This window comes from Eupeodes corollae, chromosome 2 (genome assembly GCF_945859685.1).
Source record: "Eupeodes corollae chromosome 2, idEupCoro1.1, whole genome shotgun sequence".
Taxonomy (NCBI): Eukaryota; Metazoa; Arthropoda; class Insecta; order Diptera; family Syrphidae; genus Eupeodes; species Eupeodes corollae.
Window position 1 is genome coordinate 63,046,822 of NC_079148.1, and position 22,901 is coordinate 63,069,722.

The 22,901-nt window shown below is 34.6% G+C and overlaps 3 protein-coding genes across 3 annotated transcripts in view; 1 reads left to right on the top strand and 2 right to left on the bottom strand.

Annotated features, from left to right (window-relative positions):
• LOC129944641 (serine/threonine-protein kinase ATM) overlaps positions 1 to 3,456 on the bottom strand; it is a 31,455-nt gene extending 27,999 nt beyond the window's left edge. Inside the window, exons 1-11 of the mRNA XM_056054207.1 lie at positions 3,106 to 3,456; positions 2,925 to 3,036; positions 2,703 to 2,870; positions 2,427 to 2,650; positions 2,255 to 2,353; positions 1,942 to 2,187; positions 1,740 to 1,879; positions 723 to 1,683; positions 483 to 660; positions 257 to 420; positions 68 to 191 (exon numbers count right to left, since the gene is read on the bottom strand). Of these exons, the coding sequence (XP_055910182.1) occupies positions 68 to 191; positions 257 to 420; positions 483 to 660; positions 723 to 1,683; positions 1,740 to 1,879; positions 1,942 to 2,187; positions 2,255 to 2,353; positions 2,427 to 2,650; positions 2,703 to 2,870; positions 2,925 to 3,036; positions 3,106 to 3,318 (2,629 nt within the window). The 5' untranslated portion in view covers positions 3,319 to 3,456. The remainder of the gene's footprint in view (positions 1 to 67; positions 192 to 256; positions 421 to 482; positions 661 to 722; positions 1,684 to 1,739; positions 1,880 to 1,941; positions 2,188 to 2,254; positions 2,354 to 2,426; positions 2,651 to 2,702; positions 2,871 to 2,924; positions 3,037 to 3,105) is intronic.
• Positions 3,457 to 5,960: 2,504 nt separating this feature from the next.
• On the top strand, positions 5,961 to 6,608 carry LOC129944640 (small nuclear ribonucleoprotein F). Its single transcript, XM_056054206.1, has 2 exons — positions 5,961 to 6,346; positions 6,414 to 6,608. The coding sequence occupies exons 1-2, from the start codon at positions 6,172 to 6,174 to the stop codon at positions 6,503 to 6,505; spliced, it is 267 nt and encodes an 88-aa protein (XP_055910181.1). The 5' UTR covers positions 5,961 to 6,171; the 3' UTR covers positions 6,506 to 6,608.
• A 197-nt stretch (positions 6,609 to 6,805) lies between these two features.
• Positions 6,806 to 8,488, bottom strand: LOC129944639 (39S ribosomal protein L38, mitochondrial). Its single transcript, XM_056054205.1, has 7 exons — positions 8,314 to 8,488; positions 8,104 to 8,259; positions 7,888 to 8,033; positions 7,712 to 7,831; positions 7,565 to 7,656; positions 7,211 to 7,503; positions 6,806 to 7,144 (listed from the first exon to the last, which is right to left on the bottom strand). Exons 1-7 carry the CDS (start codon positions 8,456 to 8,458, stop codon positions 6,855 to 6,857), a joined length of 1,242 nt encoding a protein of 413 aa, XP_055910180.1. The 5' UTR covers positions 8,459 to 8,488; the 3' UTR covers positions 6,806 to 6,854.
• Positions 8,489 to 22,901: the final 14,413 nt, after the last annotated feature.

A 22,901-nucleotide genomic window follows, 5' to 3' on the forward strand; every position in this document is an offset into this window, starting at 1 on the left:
TCTCCATACAGCCAGAACCACTGTGCATCGCTTAATGCTTAATAAATGAAAATAGAAAAATACAAACCTGGCATTATTTGAACTATTTTATCGCATAACTCAATGTCCGAGTAATAAAGTTGACACATTGTCTTAAGTTTCCCACCAAACCATACTGCAATTTCTTCATTTTGTTGTTGTTTGCAAAATATCTGTAAAAAGATCGAATAATTTTAATTTTTAATTTGACCTAACTTATATATTTTTTCATCATTACTTTGATTAGAGATAAAATTCCATATAAATTATCCTTTAGAATCATTCGTTGTTGTTTAATATACGCAAATGCTCTTTTTGAATGAATTTTACTGAAACATAGTGTAGCAAGTAGTTTCATAGTATTAAGGGACAACTTTTTGGAATCTTCCGATTTATTGTTTTCTAGATTAAAATTATTGTCATGTTTTTAGAAAAAAAATCTCAATTAAGTGAATTTTTCATACCTGTTATTTTAAGAACACCTCCACAAAAATTAATCAAACCTTCAATATTTTGTTTGTCTAAGAAAGTAAAGAATGAATTATAATCGCATATGTTATTGAATATTTCCAAAAGTATTTCAATAACGTCCAGTAGCTCAGATTTTGAAATTTTTTGAACATTGATACTCTTGAGTTGAAACTAAAATAAATTGAAATGTTTACAATAAAGAAATGTAGATATTCCTGAAAACAGACGCTCACATCTAAATTATCAATAAAAAACCCAATTCTCTTTATAAGAGGACAAGTCAAATATGTGTTTGTATCAAAAATGCCATAAAAGAAAAACTGCCTCAATACCAGAACCATTTTGAGCAAACGAGATAGATCCATGTTGATATTATGTAAAGTTTCCTTCTTGGATGTTTCAAAATTAAGTAATCGCATCAAAAGTTCGTAGTTACTTTGAATAAAACATCTGGCAGGCTTTTCTTTCGCTTTTAAGCCATTAGCTCTCCTAACATCTTTACCATGCTCTTCAATGCAAATATATTTACGGCAATATTTGTAATTAATGAGTTTTGTTTCGTCGTCCTCATCACCATCAGGTAGGTCAACTTGATGACTCTCAGCTTTTGGCATGGAATCAAGAAAATTTATTACCATCAATGCAGCGGTATCAGCAACAAGTTTCTCATTCAAGGGTTCAACATTCAAAAGTAAACTTTTGCCATCAATTTTATTATTCGACTGGTAAAGCCAGCTCAGAAGTTTACCAATAATTTCAGATGTTTTGTCCAGGTTGCAATTTTCATTATAAAGAAGCATTTCTCGAATAGTAGATACGCATTCGTTGCGACGCATTGTTGTATTAATTAGTAAGAAATTCAAAAGCGTTGTGCAATCTTCAAGCTTAATTTTATTTGCTCGGATTAGTTCTTGCAAAAGTAAATGCTTCTCTCTCAAAACATCAGTATTGCTGCATGTATCTGCAATCAAGAACTCCACTATTTGTTTCCAATTTTCCGACGCTAATTGCATGTTTGGAAAAAGTTTAGGTTCCAATTGAAGAAGAGTACCGAAACCCAGTCGAAGGCATTTTAAATTTTGCCAGCAGTTAAACATCGACAGACAATGATGATGTGATTCCAAAATTGGGATAAAATTAATTTCATTTATAAGATGTGGCTGTGTAACAATTAGTTGCGTGAAAATTTGCAATCTGAAATCGTATTATAACATTATAAGGTGATATCAACAAAGGACAAAGAAACCTACGAAATTTGATTAATAGAAGTTTTATCCTTTAAGGTGACTTTATCCAAAATGGTCTCAAGTCTATCAGGTGTTCGTTGAATCTTGGCTCTTGGCTGTTCCTCTTCTTCTTCCTGAGTATTACGACCATCGGCCCAGTTCATCTTTAAGTCATACCAAAGCAATTTTATGTTATTGAACTACCAAAGTCTTTTATAATTCTTACTAGATAAACTATCATTGCTGATGTTTTAAGAAAAACTTTAAAAAGCTCATCGGTTTTATAGTTTGAAGATCGTTGTAGTTGAATAGATTGTTCTTTTGATTCAACCTCTACTATTGCATTAAGCTTTCGCACAACAGTTCTCATCCAGTTTTCATTGAGAGCTACACCAATCGGATTATAATCGCCACTATTGAGATTTGGATAAATAGCTTTCAAAGATGAATACACACCAAGAAAAAAGAAAGTCTATATACAAAATTAGGAATCTTTAAAAAAGAAATATGTCTTAATTGGTGTTTTTTTCTGTGCAAACCTTTGTTTCGATTCTCATTTGGGAATTATAATATTCACATAGAGTGGGTAAAACTTCTTGAATATGGCCACAAACAGTAATGTGATAATCTATTAGGAGCTTTAAAGAAACACAAAGAATTAAAATAAATAAATTAAACGTCTTTCTTTTTTGTGTTACGGTTTATTCTTACCTCTGATGTTAACAAATAAAACAATTTAATAGCTTCTGCTTTTTGTTGCTCATCTCGGGCTTCATTAGCCAAAGATATTGCATCCGGAAAGTAGTCCCTTAAATCAAGTCCAAGTTGAACATATTGCTTGCATAACTCGACCGTTTTGTTGATGCAACGTATAACTGCCAGCTTCAAATTATCATCGTCGGGATTATTCATTTCGAAGAGGTAAGATAGGATTGCTAAAAAACCCATGAAAATATTAGAATAAAAAAAAAGAAATAACTAACTTACAGCTCAACTCAGAGGCTTTTATTCCTCGAATGTTCTCTACTGAATCATAAATTCCTCTTTCCAGGATTTGTAAAAATAGTCTACCAAAGTTCTTACGGACAGTAACATTGCCATATCCGTCTTTGAAGGCAGTCAAAATGGTAGATTGATCCAATAGATAGCTGTCATCTGAAATCATTTTTGTTTTTCGAGCTTACTCTTAAATAAGAATGTTGCTTTTACCTTCAAGACTATAATCAATCAGTCTATTGATGATTGAGTTGTAAATGTGGTTTTTGTTGCGTTGGGTCTGAAAAGTCTTGGTTCCTTCAGCTTCCTGGACTTTTTTTGCGTGCTATTAGAAAAATATAAATTCACACATTCCAATAATATCATTTTCTTTGGAAAATTAAAATTAATTTACATCGATGGCAGCGTCAATGGAACTATTAAATATACGTTTCCAAGAAGGATCAAGCTTTGCAGTGCTTCCTGCATATAACTGCATTACATCGTCTTTGGAATTGGCAAGTAAATTGTCCAATTTGTCCAATGACTTGTTTCGGTTGGTAACCTTTTCCGAACGAAGTTCCGCACATATTTGACCGAGCTCGTGCAGCAAATAAGAATTGGTCATGTTTGTATCGATGGATAATTAGACTAAGTAACTAACATTTATCGTTTTAATGATATTTTTTGTACAATTTAAGCAAACTGATAACAACTATGCAAGACGCAAAAATTAAACAATATACAAAAGAAAACAAAAACCATTTAAAATTGAACGGCAAAAATAAGAAACGTCAAAAGCCAGTAAAAACAACAACAAATAGTAAACAAAACTTGCTAAATTTTCCCGGTCTTTCAAACAACGTAACGTAAGACATTTTTAAACTAATAAGTGCATTCAGAAGAATATAACTTCTATTTTTAATGGTTGATCTACATGTGTCTGCATTTGATTATATATAAAATAAATGTTTTTAAAAAACAGAGAAAATACCAAAAGGCAGATATTTGTTAGGAAGATGTTCACTTCTGCGTTAAAGAAAATTCAAAAATTGCAGAAGCCCATCTTTATTATAGCATCTTCTTCTGCATCAGTGTTACTGTCACAACGCTACAAGGGTAACAGAAGCTTTAATTTTGTCTTTATTTTTTGGTTCAAGAATTTGATTAAAATTACCTTGCAATTGTAAGGTTCATGCAAATAATTGCAATATTTTTCTTACATTAGTGAGATACCATTAAATACTATTTTCCTTTCATTTTAAGACTATGTAAAAAAAAACTATGTGTCTTATTAAAAACACTTATTATTTCTTTTAAAGAGATATTTTTGGTTGTCTGAAACTATTTTCCGATTATGTTCCTATTTTTTGGATTTGTTTTTGATTTATTTTATTACACTTTCTTAAAGACTTGCGACAACTCTCTGCTATCAAAAAGTTATAAAATTTTAAATGAAGTAAAAACGAATTTACATTGGTACATAGTCTTTCACTTTTAACTTCTAACAGCAAAAACAAATTTGAAACTAAAGATTACAAACAATCTTATAAAAAAAAAATTGTAAAAGTGAACATACACAATATGTCAGACTTAGAATGCATTAAACCACCTATGTGTAATTTTTTCTAATTAACTTTGCTGCAACCAATTCCGTAATAAATTCATGAATTCACGACAACTCTACCGAATATTAACATCTCTGATATAATATTTCCATCGGTAACATAAAGGGTGGTTTTTTTGAGGTTAGGATTTTTATGCATTAGTATTTGACAGATCACGCGGGATTTCAGACATGGTGTCAAAGAGAAAGATGCTCAGTATGCTTTGACATTTCATCATGAATAGACTTACTAACGAGCAACGCTTGCAAATCATTGAATTTTATTACCAAAATCAGTGTTCGGTTCGAAATGTGTTTCGGGCTTTACGTCCGATTTATGGTCTACATAATCGACCAAGTGAGCAAACAATTGATGCGATTGTGACCAAGTTTCGCACTCAGTTTACTTTATTGGACATTAAACCAACCACACGAATGCGTACAGTGCGTACAGAAGAGAATATTGCGTCTGTTTCTGAGAGTGTTGCTGAAGACCGTGAAATGTCGATTCGTCGCCGTTCGCAGCAATTGGGTTTGTGTTATTCGACCACATAGAAGATTTTACGCAAAGATCTTGGTGTAAAAGCGTATAAAATACAGCTCGTGCAAGAACTGAAGCCGAACGATCTGCCACAACGTTGAATTTTCAGTAAATGAGCCCTAGAAAAGTTGGCAGAAAATCCGCTTTTTTATCGACAAATTTTGTTCAGCGATGAGGCTCATTTCTGGTTGAATGGCTACGTAAATAAGCAAAATTGCCGCATTTGGAGTGAAGAGCAACCAGAAGCCGTTCAAGAACTGCCCAATGCCCATGCATCCCGAAAAATGCACTGTTTGGTGTGGTTTGTACGCTGGTGGAATCATTGGACCGTATTTTTTCAAAGATGCTGTTGGACGCAACGTTACGGTGAATGGCGATCACTATCGTTCAATGCTAACAAACTTTTTGTTGCCAAAAATGGAAGAACTGAACTTGGTTGACATGTGGTTTCAACAAGATGGCGCTACTTACCACACAGCTTGCGATTCTATGGCCATTTTGAGGAAAAACTTCGGAGAACAATTCATCTCAAGGAATGGACCGGTAAGTTGGCCACCAAGATCATGCGATTTGACGCCTTTAGACTATTTTTGTGGGGCTACGTCAAGTCTAAAGTCTACACAAATAAGCCAGCAACTATTCCAGCTTTGGAAGACAACATTTCCGAAGAAATTCGGGCTATTCCGGCCGAAATGCTCGAAAAAGTTACCCAAAATTGGACTTTCCGAATGGACCACCTAAGACGCAGCCGCGGTCAACATTTAAATGAAATTATCTTCAAAAAGTAAATATCATGGACCAATCTAACGTATCAAATAAAGAATCGATGAGATTTTGCAAATTTTATGCGTTTTTTTTTTTTAAAAAGTTCTCAAGCTCTTAAAAAATCACCGTTTATATACTGTGTCTTTTTCTTGATGAAATTTATACATGAACTTGAAAATATCTTTTGTTAGCTAATCGCACTCTTTTCGGCAATAAGTGCCCAAAATAGGTCTCTCATGTGATCAACAAAAATTATATTCCTTGAACGCACCAATTACTTTAAACTCCGTACTATTTTAATCTTATGCTCTCTGAATGCAAGCATTTAAATGGCCGCTAAAACTAATAGCGAAACTGAGCGAAAACTAACCTTAAATTAAGAAATATTCACAAATATTGTAATCAAAAGCAAAACGAAGGAAAATAAAAACGTTTAAGCAAAGCAATCACAATTTTCTTTAATTTTATTACAATAATTTTTATTCGATTTGGAAAAAAAGAAACACTTGTTTCATTTATAATAATTTCTATTCTGTTCGTTGCAAAGTAAGAACAAACAAAACCCAATCATGTCTGCTGCTATGCCCATTAATCCAAAACCATTCCTAAATGGTTTAACAGGAAAAGCGGTCCTTATAAAACTAAAGTGGGGACACGAGTACAAAGGATATCTGGTCTCCGTTGATGGCTACATGAATATGCAGCTTGCAAATACAGAGGAGCACATCGATGGACAAGTTACGGGTAAGTTTTTACATTGCTTTAAATTAACTTTTTTATATTTAGTAAAATGGTAAATTTTTGTTTGTAGGTAATTTGGGAGAAGTCCTGATCCGGTGCAATAATGTTTTGTACATAAAGGGTATGGACGACGACGATGAAGAAGGTGAAATGAGAGACTAAAACCAGTGTAGACATTGCAACCCTAAGTTTACTACGTAGAATTTAATTTTATTTAAACGAGTGTAAAGATTTATATAAAAACAAAATGAAATGAAACTTTTAATTTGCTTCTTTTTCTCCTTTTAATCATCCTCGCAATGAAAGATGTCCTCGAAATTCGTGTATAAGGTTTATATTTCATATTTCCTTGAACTTTGAAAGATTTACATTTCAAATTCAGCAAAGTTAAAGTGTGAACAAGTTAATTCCTTTATTTCGAGCAACTTATATTAAGTCTCAAACTTCGAATAAAACCCAAAGTTGATTTTATAAACAAGTTTATTTACTTCAGTTAACAATCAAACAAAATTTATTTGTAATCATTTATTCTACCCAAGCTCAATCGTTCCTTCCTTATTTCTGTTCTCAGCCACGATGGTACATTCCTTATTGGATGCGCATTGGGGAATTTCAATGGTGCTTCTTTGCCCTCGAACGGATGTGTTTTTGCAAGTTTCTTCTCCAAATATTCTTTGTTCACCTGTTTGATGTCTCGGTGTTTATCCATGTACAAGTTGAATGGTTGCTTCAATGGGAACCATTTCTGGTCCTGCAGATATGGCTTCGGGAACTCATATTCGAAAATTGGTTCTTTTAAGTCTGTACAGGAAGGGATCAAACAGTTAATTGAATAATTCAGAGCAAAACAAAACTGATAAAACTTACTGAGAACATTGTGATAGAAATCTGTAATTCCCGTGTCCCAATCACTTTGGAAGAAGGCAAGTCCAGCTGGTGTTATGTCATCTTGGTACTTCTTGTAGAAATCTAAAGTTTTGAATGTACGTAGTTCTAGATCGTCGCTTTTGTTAACTTTGTATCCACTGAAGTCTAATTTTGAGTTCTGTTTGTATAGAACAAATATGTAGCGTTGGAATCCGATTCCTTTTGGTGGAATTGGTTGCATGTATTCGACTAAAGTTTCGCCTTTTGCTATATCTCCATTGGGAATGTTGGAACTAGACAAAGTTTCTCAGTTATAAATTGTATAAGTATGAAAAGATCGACGAGGGTACTTACACAAACCAATGAACATACTCGGAGTCACTCTTAGTAAAATGACCATCAGGATTCGTGGCAATTAAGGTCCAGTAAGAATCTTTACTGGATTTCTAAACAAAAGCACGACTAGTTTATTTGATTTTAATTGAAAAACGAATTACAAACCTCTCCTGTTATGGGATCAGATACTCCATCAAAACTCACAAGAGGTTGCTTTGCAGCTTCTAACGGTTTTACAATGTTGCCATTGTAAACTGGGACAAATGTGTCACCACTAGCTTCATACTAAAAACATGAAATTTGCACAACAGTCCAACAAATAATGCATAAACTCTTGATACCTTGATATCCAAAGCCACTCTTGGAACAAAGTAAGCATCACCAAATAGATCCTTAAATATATTGTAGTGATCTGCTATTCTCCTTAGATCGTGTTGACCTGTTGTGTTTTTGTATTCATTATAGACCTTATCCAGGTCGATAGTCACTAAAAAAGGTGATCGTTTATTTTAAATTATATAAATTTGCGATTAGTATTTTTTTGTAATTGGACTTACAGTCGTTCCTTCGAGCTGTTTTCTCCAACTGTGGACTGGTTCTTTGGCTTTTTAAGTGTGCAAGACGTTCCTTCATTTCAATTGAACGTGATCGTTTCAGTTTTGGGAATCCGATATTAATTTGTTCTACAACTTCTGGATCAATTGGATTCTCATCTGAAAAGGATGTGATGAAAAAAAAGAGCGAATATTTTTGTCAGATTTAAATACCTTGTAATCTTTGTTCAAGGGTTCTGGCAACACCTGGTGGTTTACCACGAAGTGTATGCCCATATCTGGATGTTAATAATAGTGGGCATGATGATTTTAAGTAATAGTTTAAACTATTTTTTAATATAAAATTCCCGCAAGACATTTTTTCACGATTACAAAATTCATAGGTTAAACGATGTACGATGGAATACAGATGTCAATTTAACATCTCAGTTGACGTTCAAATGCAGCGGAATAAGGCAAATTCACAATGGCTCTTTCTTCACTTTTAATAGGATGTTCACATCGTAGTTCGATTATTTCTACACTATTCGATTTTGTGAGTAAGAAGTTGTGTGAAGTGCAATGCCGGGAAATTGAAGGTTGCCTTCATTATCTGTTGCTGGCTTCTTGAAGAAAATATGTTGTATGGTGATACCATTATACCGTTATTAATCAGACATGTTATAAATGTTATGATATTTAATAAATGGGATTTGACAAATATAATTAGATACATGCTATAAAAACTTCCCATAATGAATTTTTCAGTGTAAGAGAAGTTTGAGAGTTTCAGATTTCACTCCATTTTATAAATAAATCAAATCTTAAGTATCAACAAGTAAAAACTAATTATTGGAGATAAAACACACTGATCTGGTTCACAAACGAATTGAGTTTTTTTTTACGTAAACTAGATCTAGATATAAGACCGTTTCTATTTTATTTTGCGTGTTTCAGTTAAAATCAATTCTTTGAGAATTTTTTACACTGAGAGAAAAGATTCCTTATATGGACTGGCGTCTAATTGCACCTACGTGTATCTCCATTCACATAAAACTAAATTTCACTTTTTAACTTTCATTGAAGTGCCTCCTTCACTTCCACTATATCCAACCGTTTAATAGAAATAAACCGTTATAACACACATATCTTATTGATAGCTTTAGGTTTATTTCATCGATTTAGACAGATCAAGGTGGTTATGAAAAATGCATAATCATGTTTGTCTATACACGAGTATAGTAGATATATTTTTTCCTAGTCTATGTCAATTCAACTTCATATGTATGTACATATTTACTTTTGCTTCAATATTTCATTACCATTGCCATATTCGGTATAAAAAATCAACTTGCATCCAACGACATAAATGGCGTCAGATTGTCTCGAGTTTCATAAAGAAAAATTACTCTTTTTGGTGGTTTGATATACAAAATGTATGTACGAGTAGATACAGGCTTCAAAATACCAGTCTGGGATTGATAAATGTTTACTTTTGTTTTGCCTCGGCTTCAATGCACTTCGTATGTACATACATCTGTACATTGCAAATGGATTATGGTCACAGCATCACACATTGAAGCTCGCGATTAAATGGTAATAACTTCTTCATTAAGTTTTTAAACGTAGATACATTTTTGGAGCGACTTGTTGTTATTTATGTAAGACCTAAAGGCAAAACAGCAGCAGCTGCTTTTTGGATAGGTAAATGATTTTACAAAAATATTGTTTAAACAGCGAGAGCTGTTTTATACCCTTTTATGCACGTTTAGCATTATTATAGTATTTTTGATGAAATTTATCTTACGATGTGATCTTATAAGGCAGTTTCAATCAATAGACAGATTATTTTAGCAATAGATGATGTACATACTTATTATAGATAAATTTATTCAATGATAATGTACTTTGATAAATTTTGTGGTACATGAAAAGGAATTTACAATCTTTCCTAACTAAATATGAACAATGACAAGAATTCACATTTGCTTTTTTTTTATAATTTGCAGGCACTCAAGGGGTTATTAGTACCCTTTATATGTTTATATTTAAACACAGTGCGAGCATTAGGAAAATAGGGAAGGATTAAAAAGGAGATACCGGTGCACATTGGTCTTAAAGTTCTGAACATCAAAATGGAAGGGAAAAACAGAGTTGGCTAAAGCATTCCACATTCTCGATGTGCGATTTAAGAAAGAATCTCTATACTTGACAGTACGCCCGAAATTGAGCTCAAGGGTAAACTGATGAGCATTCCTGGAAGTGCGAGTATTACGGCTGAATCGTTTAAGGGGTGGAATGCAACTGGCTAGTTCAACAGAACATTGTTTGTAAAAATATCGATAAAACAACGAAAGGCATGAAACATTGCGGCGGTGTTCTAGCGATGTAAATGTTTCAATTATAGTTCTATCGCCCATCATTTTTAAAGCCCTTTTTTGTATTCTATCCAAGAGATTTAAACTTGTTTTGGGGGCACCTGCCCAGATATGCGAATTATATTCAAGCTTTGGACGGATGAAGGATTTGTAAATTACAGCCAGATCAGAAGGGGTGAAAAATATCTTGCACCGTCGGAGAAATCCTAAGCACCTGGCAGCATTTTTGGCAATATCAAATATATGATCGTTCCATAAAAGGTGATCTGTGATACACATACCAAGTACTGACAGTTGATTAGTTTCTTGGATGCAAGTGCCGCTCATAGATAGTGGAGTCGGGGGTATGTTACGCTTTAACGACTGGAGACAGCATTGAGTTTTCGAAGCATTAAATTCTACACGGTTTTTGATTCCCCATTGTACAATGCTGTCAAGATCAGAATTTAATGAGCTTATCATACGCTGCCGTTGAAGTTCCACATCCGAAGGACAATGATATGAATCTATATACGAGTATGAGAAGCTGGGGGTACTGTCGTCGGCGAAACAGGTTAATGGATTAGAAGTGGCAGACATAAGATCATTTATGAATATAAGAAAGAGTGTCGGAGACAAAACGGAGCCCTGGGGAACACCAGCATTTATTTTATGAATTTCAGACCTGTAACCATCCAATACAACTTGTATTGAACGGTTAGAAATAGAACGGTCATCAATACCAAAAGCACGCATTTTCGATAAGAGAGCTTGGTGCCAAACTCTATCAAATGCTTTTGAAATATCAAGTGCAATAATCTTACTTTCTCCAAAACGATGTAAAGATTTGTTCCACTGTTCGGTGAGATGGACCATGAGATCACCAGTGGACCTATTGCTACGAAAACCATACTGTCGGTCATTAAGAAGCTTCCGTTCTTCGAGATATTTCTTGAGCTGATAATTAATCAGCGTTTCCATGACCTTAGAAAGAAGGGACGTGAGTGCTATTGGACGATAGTTAGTGGCTGGACAAATGCTATTTTCCATCTGCTCGGAAAGAGACCTGTAGAGTAGGAAAGATAGAAAAGTTTACGCAGTGGTTTTGCCAGCGATGAAGAACACCTCTTCAGAACAATTGGGGAGATACTATCCGGGCCAGCGGATTTGTGTATGTCAAGGTCTTTCAGTACTCTTGCAACTGCACGGGTGCGAAAGAAGATTCGTCCCATTGAATCATTTACGCTCTCAAGAACAGGAGGACTCATGACACTTTCCGGTAGCGTCGAATTAACAGCAAACTGTGCTGCAAGCAAATTGGCTTTGTCAATCGAGCTTACATAGGGAGTGTCATTGTGGACGAGCGTTGGAACCGAGGATGACGTGGTGTTTCGTACGTTTTTTACAAATGACCAGAAATTTTTACTACCTTTGGGACATTGTAGTATTTTTTGCCTTAATTTCTGATCATGCAAAAATTTGGTTCGACGAATATGACCATTACATTTTTTCCGGTTTTCCTCAGTCGGGTTGGCTTTGTAACAACGGAAACTTACTTACTGTCGAATGCTCTTGTTTGGTCCTTTCTGATCTGTCTGTCTGTAATGCAATTTTCACCCTCCGAAACTCCCATAGTTGTTCCAATAACCCACTTAGGCTTCCTGGACATAATTGAAAAGACAGCTCTAAAAGCGCTAGGTGACCGTTGTCTAACTAAAACATTTACAACTTTTGAACACAGCTGTAATTGTTTCATGCCTGTAATTATTGTCTCGCTCTTGCACCCTTGGCTCAAACAAATTAACCGCAATAACCGCGTGCCTTTTGAATGCTCATCAATTTACTTTTCAATCTAATTTCGGCAGTACTGCTAAGCAGGGAGATTCTTTTCTTAACCACACTTCACGAATGTGGAATGAATGCACATTTAAATGTGGCTCGGTTTCTTCTTCTTTTTACTCCCCGGACTCTGTCAATTAATTGTGGGGGTATTCATAAAAGCAGTTTATTTTATTTTAAATAATTTGTACTTGACGAAAAAAAACTAGGTTAGACAATTTGAATATACATAAATATATATCCAAAGTATGTTCTTTATTGTTTATTTATTTAAACAAATTAGCTTAAAAAAAGAGCTAATTATAAAGTTGAACTCAATTTCCCTTTTTCTAGCACTAATTAAATAGCCATTGGTATGTGCCTCATGGTTTAAGCTTTTTAACTTTTTATTATTAGAATTTAAACCTTTCTTTCAAAAGATTCCAATAAATACCGGTCACTATTTAAAGAAAAAAAAAGAAAAACACAATTTCTGTCCGAATAAAATGCTATATAAATGAAGACTTCTCCGTCGTTACACCACAGCGCTTCCAAACTATAGCAAACGGGTTTAATGAATTATCTTGCGTGCAAGTGCGTTAAATGGAGCTATTCTCACATTTCACCCGTTTTAAATCCATATCGGGCAATACAATAATTATTCATTTCATTTCTTTTATTCAGCAAACAAAAATCCAACGTTGATGGTCTATATGTTCATTCGATTAGACAAAATGCTGGTTTTTATATTAAGACGCTTTCATATCTATCGATGCTATGTTGATTGTATTTTTAACCAAATTTTACCTTACTAGCTGACCTATCCGGTTTTGCTATAGGGTTAGTATTTAATATGCATGCATTTTATAGTTAGCAACAAACTATACTTAAAATAAAGCCACTTGTGTGATCTAGTAAACGCCCAAACGTGTTCTTTCCATAAGGATCATTTTTGCTGTCAAAGTCAACAGGTATGGATGATGCAGACAAAAGTGCTTAACGAGATAAGATTATAAATATTTTGTTATTGATGCAAATTTTTAAAGATTTATGCATAACTTAACATCTTGAAAATGCGACCTTTAATTTTTAAAATGTTTGCTTTAAGCAATTTCTTTAATTATGTATGTGTTTTTGAAGTTATCATTTTGTTTAAGGAGTACATACATATGTATTTGAAAACGAAGAAAGTTCAAAGAGTTACAAGGCATGATGTGTTAAAAGTGCAGAAACATTAAGGGAAAGATATCAAAGTTAATCTTTTTTATTCAAATCCGAAAAAACAGGGTCATACATCTTTTGATTTCGAAGTGATGGATTTTTTGTATTAGTATAAAGCTTTAAATTTGACATCAAGTGTCAAAAAATCATTTCTCAGTAAGATTCAGAGCATACGTTTCTTTTGAAGTAATTTGTAATGTATTTTTCGTACATTTCTGCAGGTATTAAAACCATTACCACAGTAATGTTAGGAGATCGCATGACCTTGGTGGCCAAATTTCGTAGCCAAAACGTAAGATCAAGCTACCGTGACACTTCTTACGCAATAAAATTATAATTGGTGGTATTGTTTTGCTTGTTGTTACTCTTGTTGGAAACAAATATATTCCAAGAGCTTTAATCTTCAATCGCCGCACAGTGGCCCGTTTATGCAAAACTGCTTGCAATATTCATTTTTCGAGTAATAATGCAAAACTTTTTATTGCACTGGATTCACAAATATTTGAAACTTCTTTTACTTACTTAAGGTGGCGCTACAGTCCTGTGTGAACTAGGGCCTCACCCAACAAACTTCTCCATCTGGCTCGGTCCCTAGCTAGATGTCTCCAGTTTCGCGCTCCAAGTTGGGTGAGGTCACCTTCCACTTGTGCGCGCCACCTGATCCGCGGTCTTCCTCTTCGGCGCTGTCCTGTGGGTGTGGATTCGAAAACTTTCCGGGCCGGAGCATTGGTTTCCATGCGCTCTACGTGACCCAGCGATCTTAGTCGTTGGACTTTTACCCTTCTGGCTAAGTCTACGTCGCTGTTCAGCCCGTACAGTTCGTCGTTCCATCTTCTCCTCCACTCTCCTTCGATGCATACGGGACCGTAGATCACACGAAGAACTTTTCTCTCAAAGCGACCCAAGGTGCTTTCATCCGCTTTTGTCATGGTCCATGCTTCTGATAAGGGTCTTATAGAGCAACACTTTGGTCCCTCGAGAGAGGACTTTACCACTCAATTGCTTTCTTAGTCCAAAGAAACAGCGGTTAGCAAGAGTTATTCTGCGTTTGATCTCAGCGCTGGTGTTGTTTTTTGCGTTTACAGCGGAGCCTAGGTAGACGAAGTCCTTGACTACCTCAAAGTTACGTCTGTCGATTGTGACGTTTTGACCAAGTTGTCGGTGTTGTATGTCCTTTCTTGACGACAGCATCTACTTTGTTTTGCCCTCATCAACCGTTAAACCCATTTTTGCCGCCTCTGCCTCAATATTCAAAAAAGCCCCATTGACATCACGTTGAGTTCTTCCGATTATGTCAATGTCATCAGCATATTCCAGTAATTGGACAGACTTTTGAAAGATAGTGCCTCTAGTGTTGACGTGTGAGCTCTGCACTATTCTTTCAAGCACGATGTTAAAAAAATCGCATGACAGCTCATCACCTTGTCTAAAACCTTTTTTGACATCAAAAAGTTCTGTTAAGTTGTTTCCAACCTTTATGGAGTAGCGTGAATTCTCCATGGTCATCCTGCACAAACGGACGAGTTTGACAGGGATGCCAAAACTAGACATGGCTCTATACAGCTCGTCCCTGTATATGCTGTCATATGCGGACTTGAAATCGATGAAAAGATGGTGGGTGTCGATTTGGTGTTCTTGAGTTTTTTCCAAGATCTGCCGTACTGTGAATATTTGATCAACTGTGGACTTTCCTGGTCTAAAACCACACTGATAAGGACCTATCAGGTTGTTGACGATGGGCTTTAGACGTTCACATATTACGGCTGAGAAGTTTTTATTATTTGAAACGTCAGTAATCGAAAAAAATATTCAATTTGGGTTATTGGTATTTGATGTAAGCAACCCATAGACACCACACTTGTGCGCACACCGGTGCACTGGAAAATGGTGTGGCATTCCGCCACACACTGCACACCAAATCATACACACAATAATTGTGAAAGAGATTTCAAAGAGGAAAAAATCAGAACGAGTGAAGTTGAAACTTGCGCGCTAATTGTAATCGCTTCTTGTATGAAAATAAGAAGAATAAAAGAAATTTGGTCGAAAGATTGGTTTTTAAAAAGAAATACATTTTCACATATTGGCCTTCTAAAAGAATTGGATCCATCGTCGATGTTCCTTCGATTTGGGTTTCCTGATCCTTAAGGAACTCCAATTCATTAAAACACCACAATGCTGGTATATGTAGAAAGTCAGTACGTTCATAGGAACGCTCGGTTTTTTATTTTTTCCAACTCTCGATGGTAGGATGAACGCAACGACATTATTTTTCTTTAAACCACATCTATTTTTGCCTGGCGTTCAAAGTCTTTATATTTTTTAGCAAAATTTACCAAGCTTCTATTTTTTATCGCGATTTTTATATTCGCTGGATTTTATTTGCGAGATTTCTGGAAGTTCTCTATACAAATCTATAAAAGATCGCCAGAATCCCGAATTGCCATTTTATTAAAACAACCGCACCACACTCAACAACGATTCACATGCATCTGCATAGGAAATGTGCGCGTGGATCCACATACATACCGATTGAGACACCGACACAAAAAAATCAAAATTTTTTGAAAAGAGGACGAAGCGACTCACACCGAAAATCGGTGTCGACACATTCCCACACACAGTACATATTTCCGCACACCGACACAAGTGTGCGCTTAAGTGTGGTGTCTATGGGCCGCTTTACAGAGCAGGCCAAAGTTGAAGATTTGTTATGATGATAATTTGTTTTTAAATTTTTTGTTCTGATAACCCCGAATCGCTTGAAACCACAGAGCTAAACGTAGCTCATGTGGAGCAAGTCAATTCCGTTATAACCAGAGAAAACATTTTGTGGGCCATCAATACTTTTTCTCCATATAAATCCCCAGGCATGGATGGCATACTGCCAGTTATGCTTCAAAAGTTGCATGATGTGGCAGCTCCATGGCTGGAACAAATTTTCAAAGGATGTCTCCTTCTCAAACATGTGCCCATGTCGTGGAGACAGGTCAAAGTAGTTTTTATCCCGAAAGTGGGTAGACGAGGTCACGAATCCGCGAAGGATTTCAGACCAATAAGCTTAACATCTTTTGTGCTTAAAACCTTGGAGCGCATTCTTGATTACCATTTTAGAGAAATCCTAGTTGGACGACCTCTCGAAAGTTCTCAGCATGCTTACCTTAAGGGCAAATCTACGGAGACTACCCTCCATGAGGTAGTGCGTACTGTAGAGCAAACAATCCATTGCTCTTGCCACCTTCCTAGACATAGAAGGTGCTTTTAACAACGTCCTTACAGAATTCATAGAAGAATCGCTCGTTAAGTTCGGTGTAGAAGACTTCATTCGAGAATGGATTATTTCCTTGCTCAGTGGTAGGAAGATTCAAACCACTCTAGGCAATACAATCGCAACAAAACACGTGAGTAGGGGAACACCCCAGGGTGGTGTCCTTTCGCCTCTTCTATGGCTTTTGGCCATGGATACAATTCTCGTTAAATTAGAGAGATGTGGAGTGAAGGCAATAGCCTATGCGGATAATTTGGTGCTATTGGTGTCAGGAAAGTATAACTCTGTGATTAGTGAAATCACGGAGTCAGCTTTGAAGAAAGTTAGCAGCTGGGCCACGAGTTGTGGACTAGGAGTTAACGAAAGTAAAACTGAACTGTTGCTCTTTACCACCAAAACTAAAGTACCGCCCTCCACGCTACCTCGACTTAACGGTCAAATCCTATCATTTTCTTCCAGTGAAAAATATTTGGGAGTTATACTCGACCCTAAACTAAACTGGAAGCTAAATATTGAAGTACTGGTTAAGAAGGCCTGTGTTGCCTTCTACGCCTGCAGCAAAACTTTCGGCAAAAAGTGGGGACACAGCCGTAGTACGTCCAATCTTAACATATGGTTCAATTTTGTGGTGGCCTGCTCTTAGCGAAGCCTATAATATTGATAAGCTGAAGAAGGTTCAGAGAACAGCTTGCGTGAGCACAGAGGCCATGCGTACTTGCCGAACGGACGCCTTAAACGTTATTTTGGATCTTCTCCCAATCGACCTTTTTATTAAACACATAGTTTCCTGCAGCGCTATTAGGCTGAAGGAATCAAACAGCTGGTTGTCAAAACCTTATGGTCACAGCAACACAACGAAATTGATTCCCTCAGATATTATCTCGGTAGACACTGGCTACTGCACTCCTACTTTGAGCCTTAGTAAGGGTTTTAGGGTTATTTTCCCATCCAGAGAAGATTGGGAGGATGACATCGTGTCGATAGGTTTCGACACAACCATCTTTATGTACTATGACTGCTCAAAGATGGAGTGCGGAGTTAGTTCTGGGATTTTTTCTGAGTCCCTAAATGTAGCCAAATACTTTAGGCTTCCTGACTTTGATAGCGTTTTTGTACAAACTAAAATATTGGTTCATAGACAAACAAAATATCATTGAATATCATTCACTACCACTTGGAGAAGCGTAGGAATGCAAACCCTACCCAGGGCGCTGGATTACGCTTTACCTTATTTGATTGATAATATTTGTGAAGGCCCTCAAAAATTAAATGTGTACTAAATGTGTTAAATAGAAGTTTTAATAAAAGTTTTCTGACATTCTTATCTTTCGTCTCAAGAACGACATTTTCCAGACCGGATTAATTCATCGGAGAATAATTTATCAAATGCTAGGCCTAATACACCCCTTTTCGACTTCTCTCCCATTACCCCGGAGGATGTAGTTGAGGCCCTTCTATCGATAAAATCTAACGCTGTAGGACTCGATATGATGCACACTAAGTTCTTAAAAATTGTTCTCCCTACCTTGCTACCATTCATCCCACTCATTTTTAACTCCATTTTAAGAACACGTGAATTTCCTTCTCTATGGAAAAAAGTAAAGGTTATTCCCATACCAAAAAATTCCAAAGTTGATGAGTTTAGACCTACATATATCTATATTGCCTTTCTTGTCGAAAGTTTTTGAAAGAATACTTCAAAAGCAAATAAACGAGTTTCTAACACGGTTTAACTTATTGACCACAAGTGAATCCGGCTTTCGAAAAAAAAATAGCTGCTTGACTGCCTTGTTAAGTGTTTCTGAGGATATTAGAAAAGCAGTTGATAAGGACAACGTTACTTTTCTAATGCTTCTCGATTTCTCTAAGGCCTTCGATATGGTAAATCACAACATTCTTTACCTTAAGCTCTCAAATTATTTCAATCTTCCTCCTCTGCAGTCGATCTATTGTTTTCTTATTTAACAGAACGTGAACAGGCGGTTGAACATAATCAACAAAAATCGATCTTCTTACGAATGGTGTTCCACAAGGGTCAATACTAGGCCCCTTGTTCTTTTCAATGTATGTGAACGAGTTGTCTAGTATTGTAAAAAATTGTTCCATTCGCATGTATGCCGACGACACTCAGCTGTACTTAAGTTGTCCCTTAGGGATGATTGAACACTACGTTGCATGTATCGATCAATGGTCAATAGAAAATTGCTTGCTGCTTAACCCGATAAAATCGAAATGCATCTTCATCGCTAGGAATAAGATGGATGTGTCATGTTTTTCTCAAGTTGCTCTCAAAGAAAATGCCATCATGTATGTCGACAAAGCTGTAAACCTCGGTTTTTTGTTCAATGAGACCCTGACTTGGGAGGACCATATCAATAGAACTGTGGGTAAGTGTTATAGTGTCATTCGTATGCTTTGGCCATCTCAATATTTAATTCCAATAAAAATCAGAGTTCTTTTAATAAAAACGTTGTTTCTGCCTTTATTAACTTACGGTTGCGAAATTTTCTGCAAACTTGACTTCGAAAGCAAAAGAAAACTTAGTGTCGTCTTTAACTGTGCTGTTCGTTATGTTTATGGACTTAGACGTTTTGATCGAATATCCAATTACGTGATTCAATTTCTTGGAATGACATTTACAAACTTTCTCAAATATCGAACTTTAACTTTTTTCTCTGATATTCTTCAAACCCGACAACCTGAATGCCTTTATAATGAGATAAGATTCCTAAACTCAATAAAAGTAAATAAAAAAAGAGGCTGGGATGCGACCCACACTGATAACTTCCCATCCCGTCTGTCGATTTGTCTTGCTTAAAAGTTTGTCTATATAAACTCGTATCAATTTTTACCAAATTTGCGTACTATTTTTTGTAGATTTTATTTTTTATGAAAAAATGGACTGTTGGATTTTTATATAAAAATTACTGAAAATCGAAAACAATATTTTCTGTGAAATAAAATAAGTTTCAAGCCAATATTTTTAATTTTTGAAAAACTATTTGAGTCGAAAGTAAATTTTTACCAAGTTTCAGTATTATTTTTTTTTGTAGAGTTTTATTTTTTGTAAAACAAACTTTCAATCCGATTTTTTTCAAAATTTTATCGAATGTTGATAAGAAGCTATTACCTCAAATTTTTGAAAAGAAATTTAAGTCGAAAATCATTTTTTACCAACTTTTGTTAATTTTTTTCGGTTTTTATTTTTTTTTGTAAAAAAACTGTCAATTCGATTTTTTCAAAATGTTACTGAATTTTGACAACAATATTTTTTGAAAGATAAAAGTAAATTAAAGCCAATATCTCAAATTTTAAAAAGATATTTGAGTCGAAAATCAATTTTTACGAAGTTTTAGTATTGTTTTTTTTTTAGATTTTTATTTTTTGTAAAAAAAACTGTCAATTCGATTTTTGAAAAATTTTACCAAATGTTGAAAACAATATTTCTTATGAGATAAAATTACTTTGAAGCTAATGTTTAAAATTTTTGAAAAGATATTTAAATCGAAAATCAATTTTTACCAACTTTTATACATTTTTTTTAGGTTTTTATTTTTTGTAAGAAAACTGTCAATTCAATTTTTTTCAAAATTTTACTGAATGTTGACAACAATATTTTTTTAAAGATAAAAGTAGTTTAAAGCCAATATTTCAAATTTTTGAAAAGATATTTGAGTCAAAAATCAATTTTTACCAACTGTTGTTAATTTTTTTTAGGTTTTAAATTTTTTGTACAAAAACTGTCAATTCGATTTTTTTCAAAATTTTACTGAATGTTAACAACAATATTTTTTGAAAGATAAAAGCAAATTAAAGTCAATATCTCAAAGTTTTGAAAAGATATTCGAGTCGAAAATCAATTTTTACCAACTTTTATTAATTTTTTTTTTAGGTTTTTATTTTTTGTAAAAAAACTGTCAATTCGATTTTTTTCAAAACTTGTCCTAATGTTTAAAACAATATTTTTTATAAGCAAAAATTAGTAAAAAGCTATTATCTCAAATTTTTTAAAAGATATTTCAGTCGAAAATCATTTTTTACCAACTTTTGTTAATTTTTTTAGGCTTTTAATATTTTGTACAAAAACTGTCAATTCGATTTCTTTCAAAATTTTACTGAATGTTAACAACAATATTTTTTGAAAGATAAAAGTAGTTTAAAGCAAATATCTACACTTTTTGAAAAGATATTTGAGTCGAAAATCAATTTTTACCAACTTTTAAACATTTTTTTAGGTTTTTATTTTTTTGTAAAAAAATTGTCAATTCGATTTTTCTCAAAACTTGTGCTTATGTTGAAAACAATATTTCTTATAAGCAAAAATTAGTAAAAAGCTATTATCTCAAATTGTTGAAAAGATATTTGAGTCGAAAATCATTTTTTACTAACTTTTCTTAATTTTTTTTTAGGTTTTTATTTTTTGTAAAAAAACTGTCAATTCGATTTTTCTTAACATTTTTCAGAATGTTGAAGACAATATTTCTTATAAGATAAAATAAGTTTGAAGCCTAAATTTCAAGTTTTTGAAAAGATATTTGTATCGATATTCAATTTTTACCAACTTTGAGTAATGTTTTTTTTAGATTTTTATTTTTTATAAAAAAAAACTGTCCATTCCATTTTTCTCAAAATTTTATCAAAATCTTTCTGCCTTATTATCTGTATAACAAAATTTATTTGAATTCGATATGGACGACGAAAAACACGCACGCACAGACATCTTTCTAAAAATCTTTTATTTCGACTCTAGAGCAATTGAAACGACGAGAAATGTCAAAAATTTCAATTTGACAAATCAGACCCATAAATAAAAGAAAGGGTGCCGTGGCACCTAGGGTAGGAAATGTACACTAAATACACTGCCAATCACTAGGATGAGGCCACATATTTTTCAACCGATTTTCGGTCCGATACCTGTTGGAATTTGTTTAACCCGGAAAATTTTACTACATGAGAGTAGGTACATATTTTCTTAAAACAAAGTGATACAATTATAGGGTTAATTAGAAAAGACCGTTGGAATTTCCCTACATTAATGAGCTACCTAAAAAGGATATAAAAAAGTGAGTCACTAGGATGAGGCCATTGCGAATATTTCATTGTAGAAGTTCAGATCAGCAATTTTTTTCAAAATTTGGGTTACAATATTTAAGAACGTTTTACAAATAACTATTTTTATTAAATTTCAACTAAAAGAAAGAAAGAGGACAAATCGATGCTTTCGAGGAAATGGGACTCTCAAGCCGAGAAATAGCAAGGAAGCTGAACAGAAGTAAGACTGTTGTAAACATCTAACTTGCTGATCCTCAAAACTATGGAAAAAACCAAAAAGGACGCACAGCCCAAGCAACAACATCCCGAGAAAAGCGGTTAATTTTACGTATTGCTTCAAATTCTACTCAATCAGCTACTAAAATAAGGTCCAAAAGTGGAGTATCAGCCATTATTTCGTCAGTCCGAAGGATAATAAGAAAAGATGGTACTATCCAGAGAAGAAAACTCAAAAAGAAACCTGTTCTAAAGCAAGTACACAAGGAGCTGCGAATGAACTTTGCAACAGAGCATGTCTCTTGGAGCAGTCAATGGAAACGCGTCGCCTTTTCGGATGAAAAAAAGTTTAGCCTTGACGGCCCCGATGGTTACAACTTTTATTTCCATGATTTAAGAAAAGAGGAACTAATTTTGGGAAGACATCACAGCCGTACATCAGGTGTTATGGTGTGGGGAGCTATCACCTGGAGTTTCTTTCTCTAACAATGAACGGAAACAGCTACAAATACTTGTTGGAACGCTCATTTCCGAAGATGAAAAATATTTTTGGACCTCTGCCTTGGATTTTCCAACAAGACAATGTCCCCATCCACACTTCCAGGGTTGTCAAAAGCTGGATTTTATCAGAAAACGTAGAGCTTTTGCCATGCCCACCCTATTCAGCGGACTTGAACATAATCGAAAACGTATGGGCATGGCTATCTCGAAAAGTTTATGAAGGCGGTAGACAATTTGAAGACAAGGACTCCTTAATTGAAGCTATCCGTGAAGCCTGGGACGAGATTTCCCTTGACTATTTAAGAAAACTTTATGATTCCATTCCAAACCGTCTAATAGAGGTCATATCGAAAAATGGGGGGAATATTCATTATTAATTGAGAAAAACT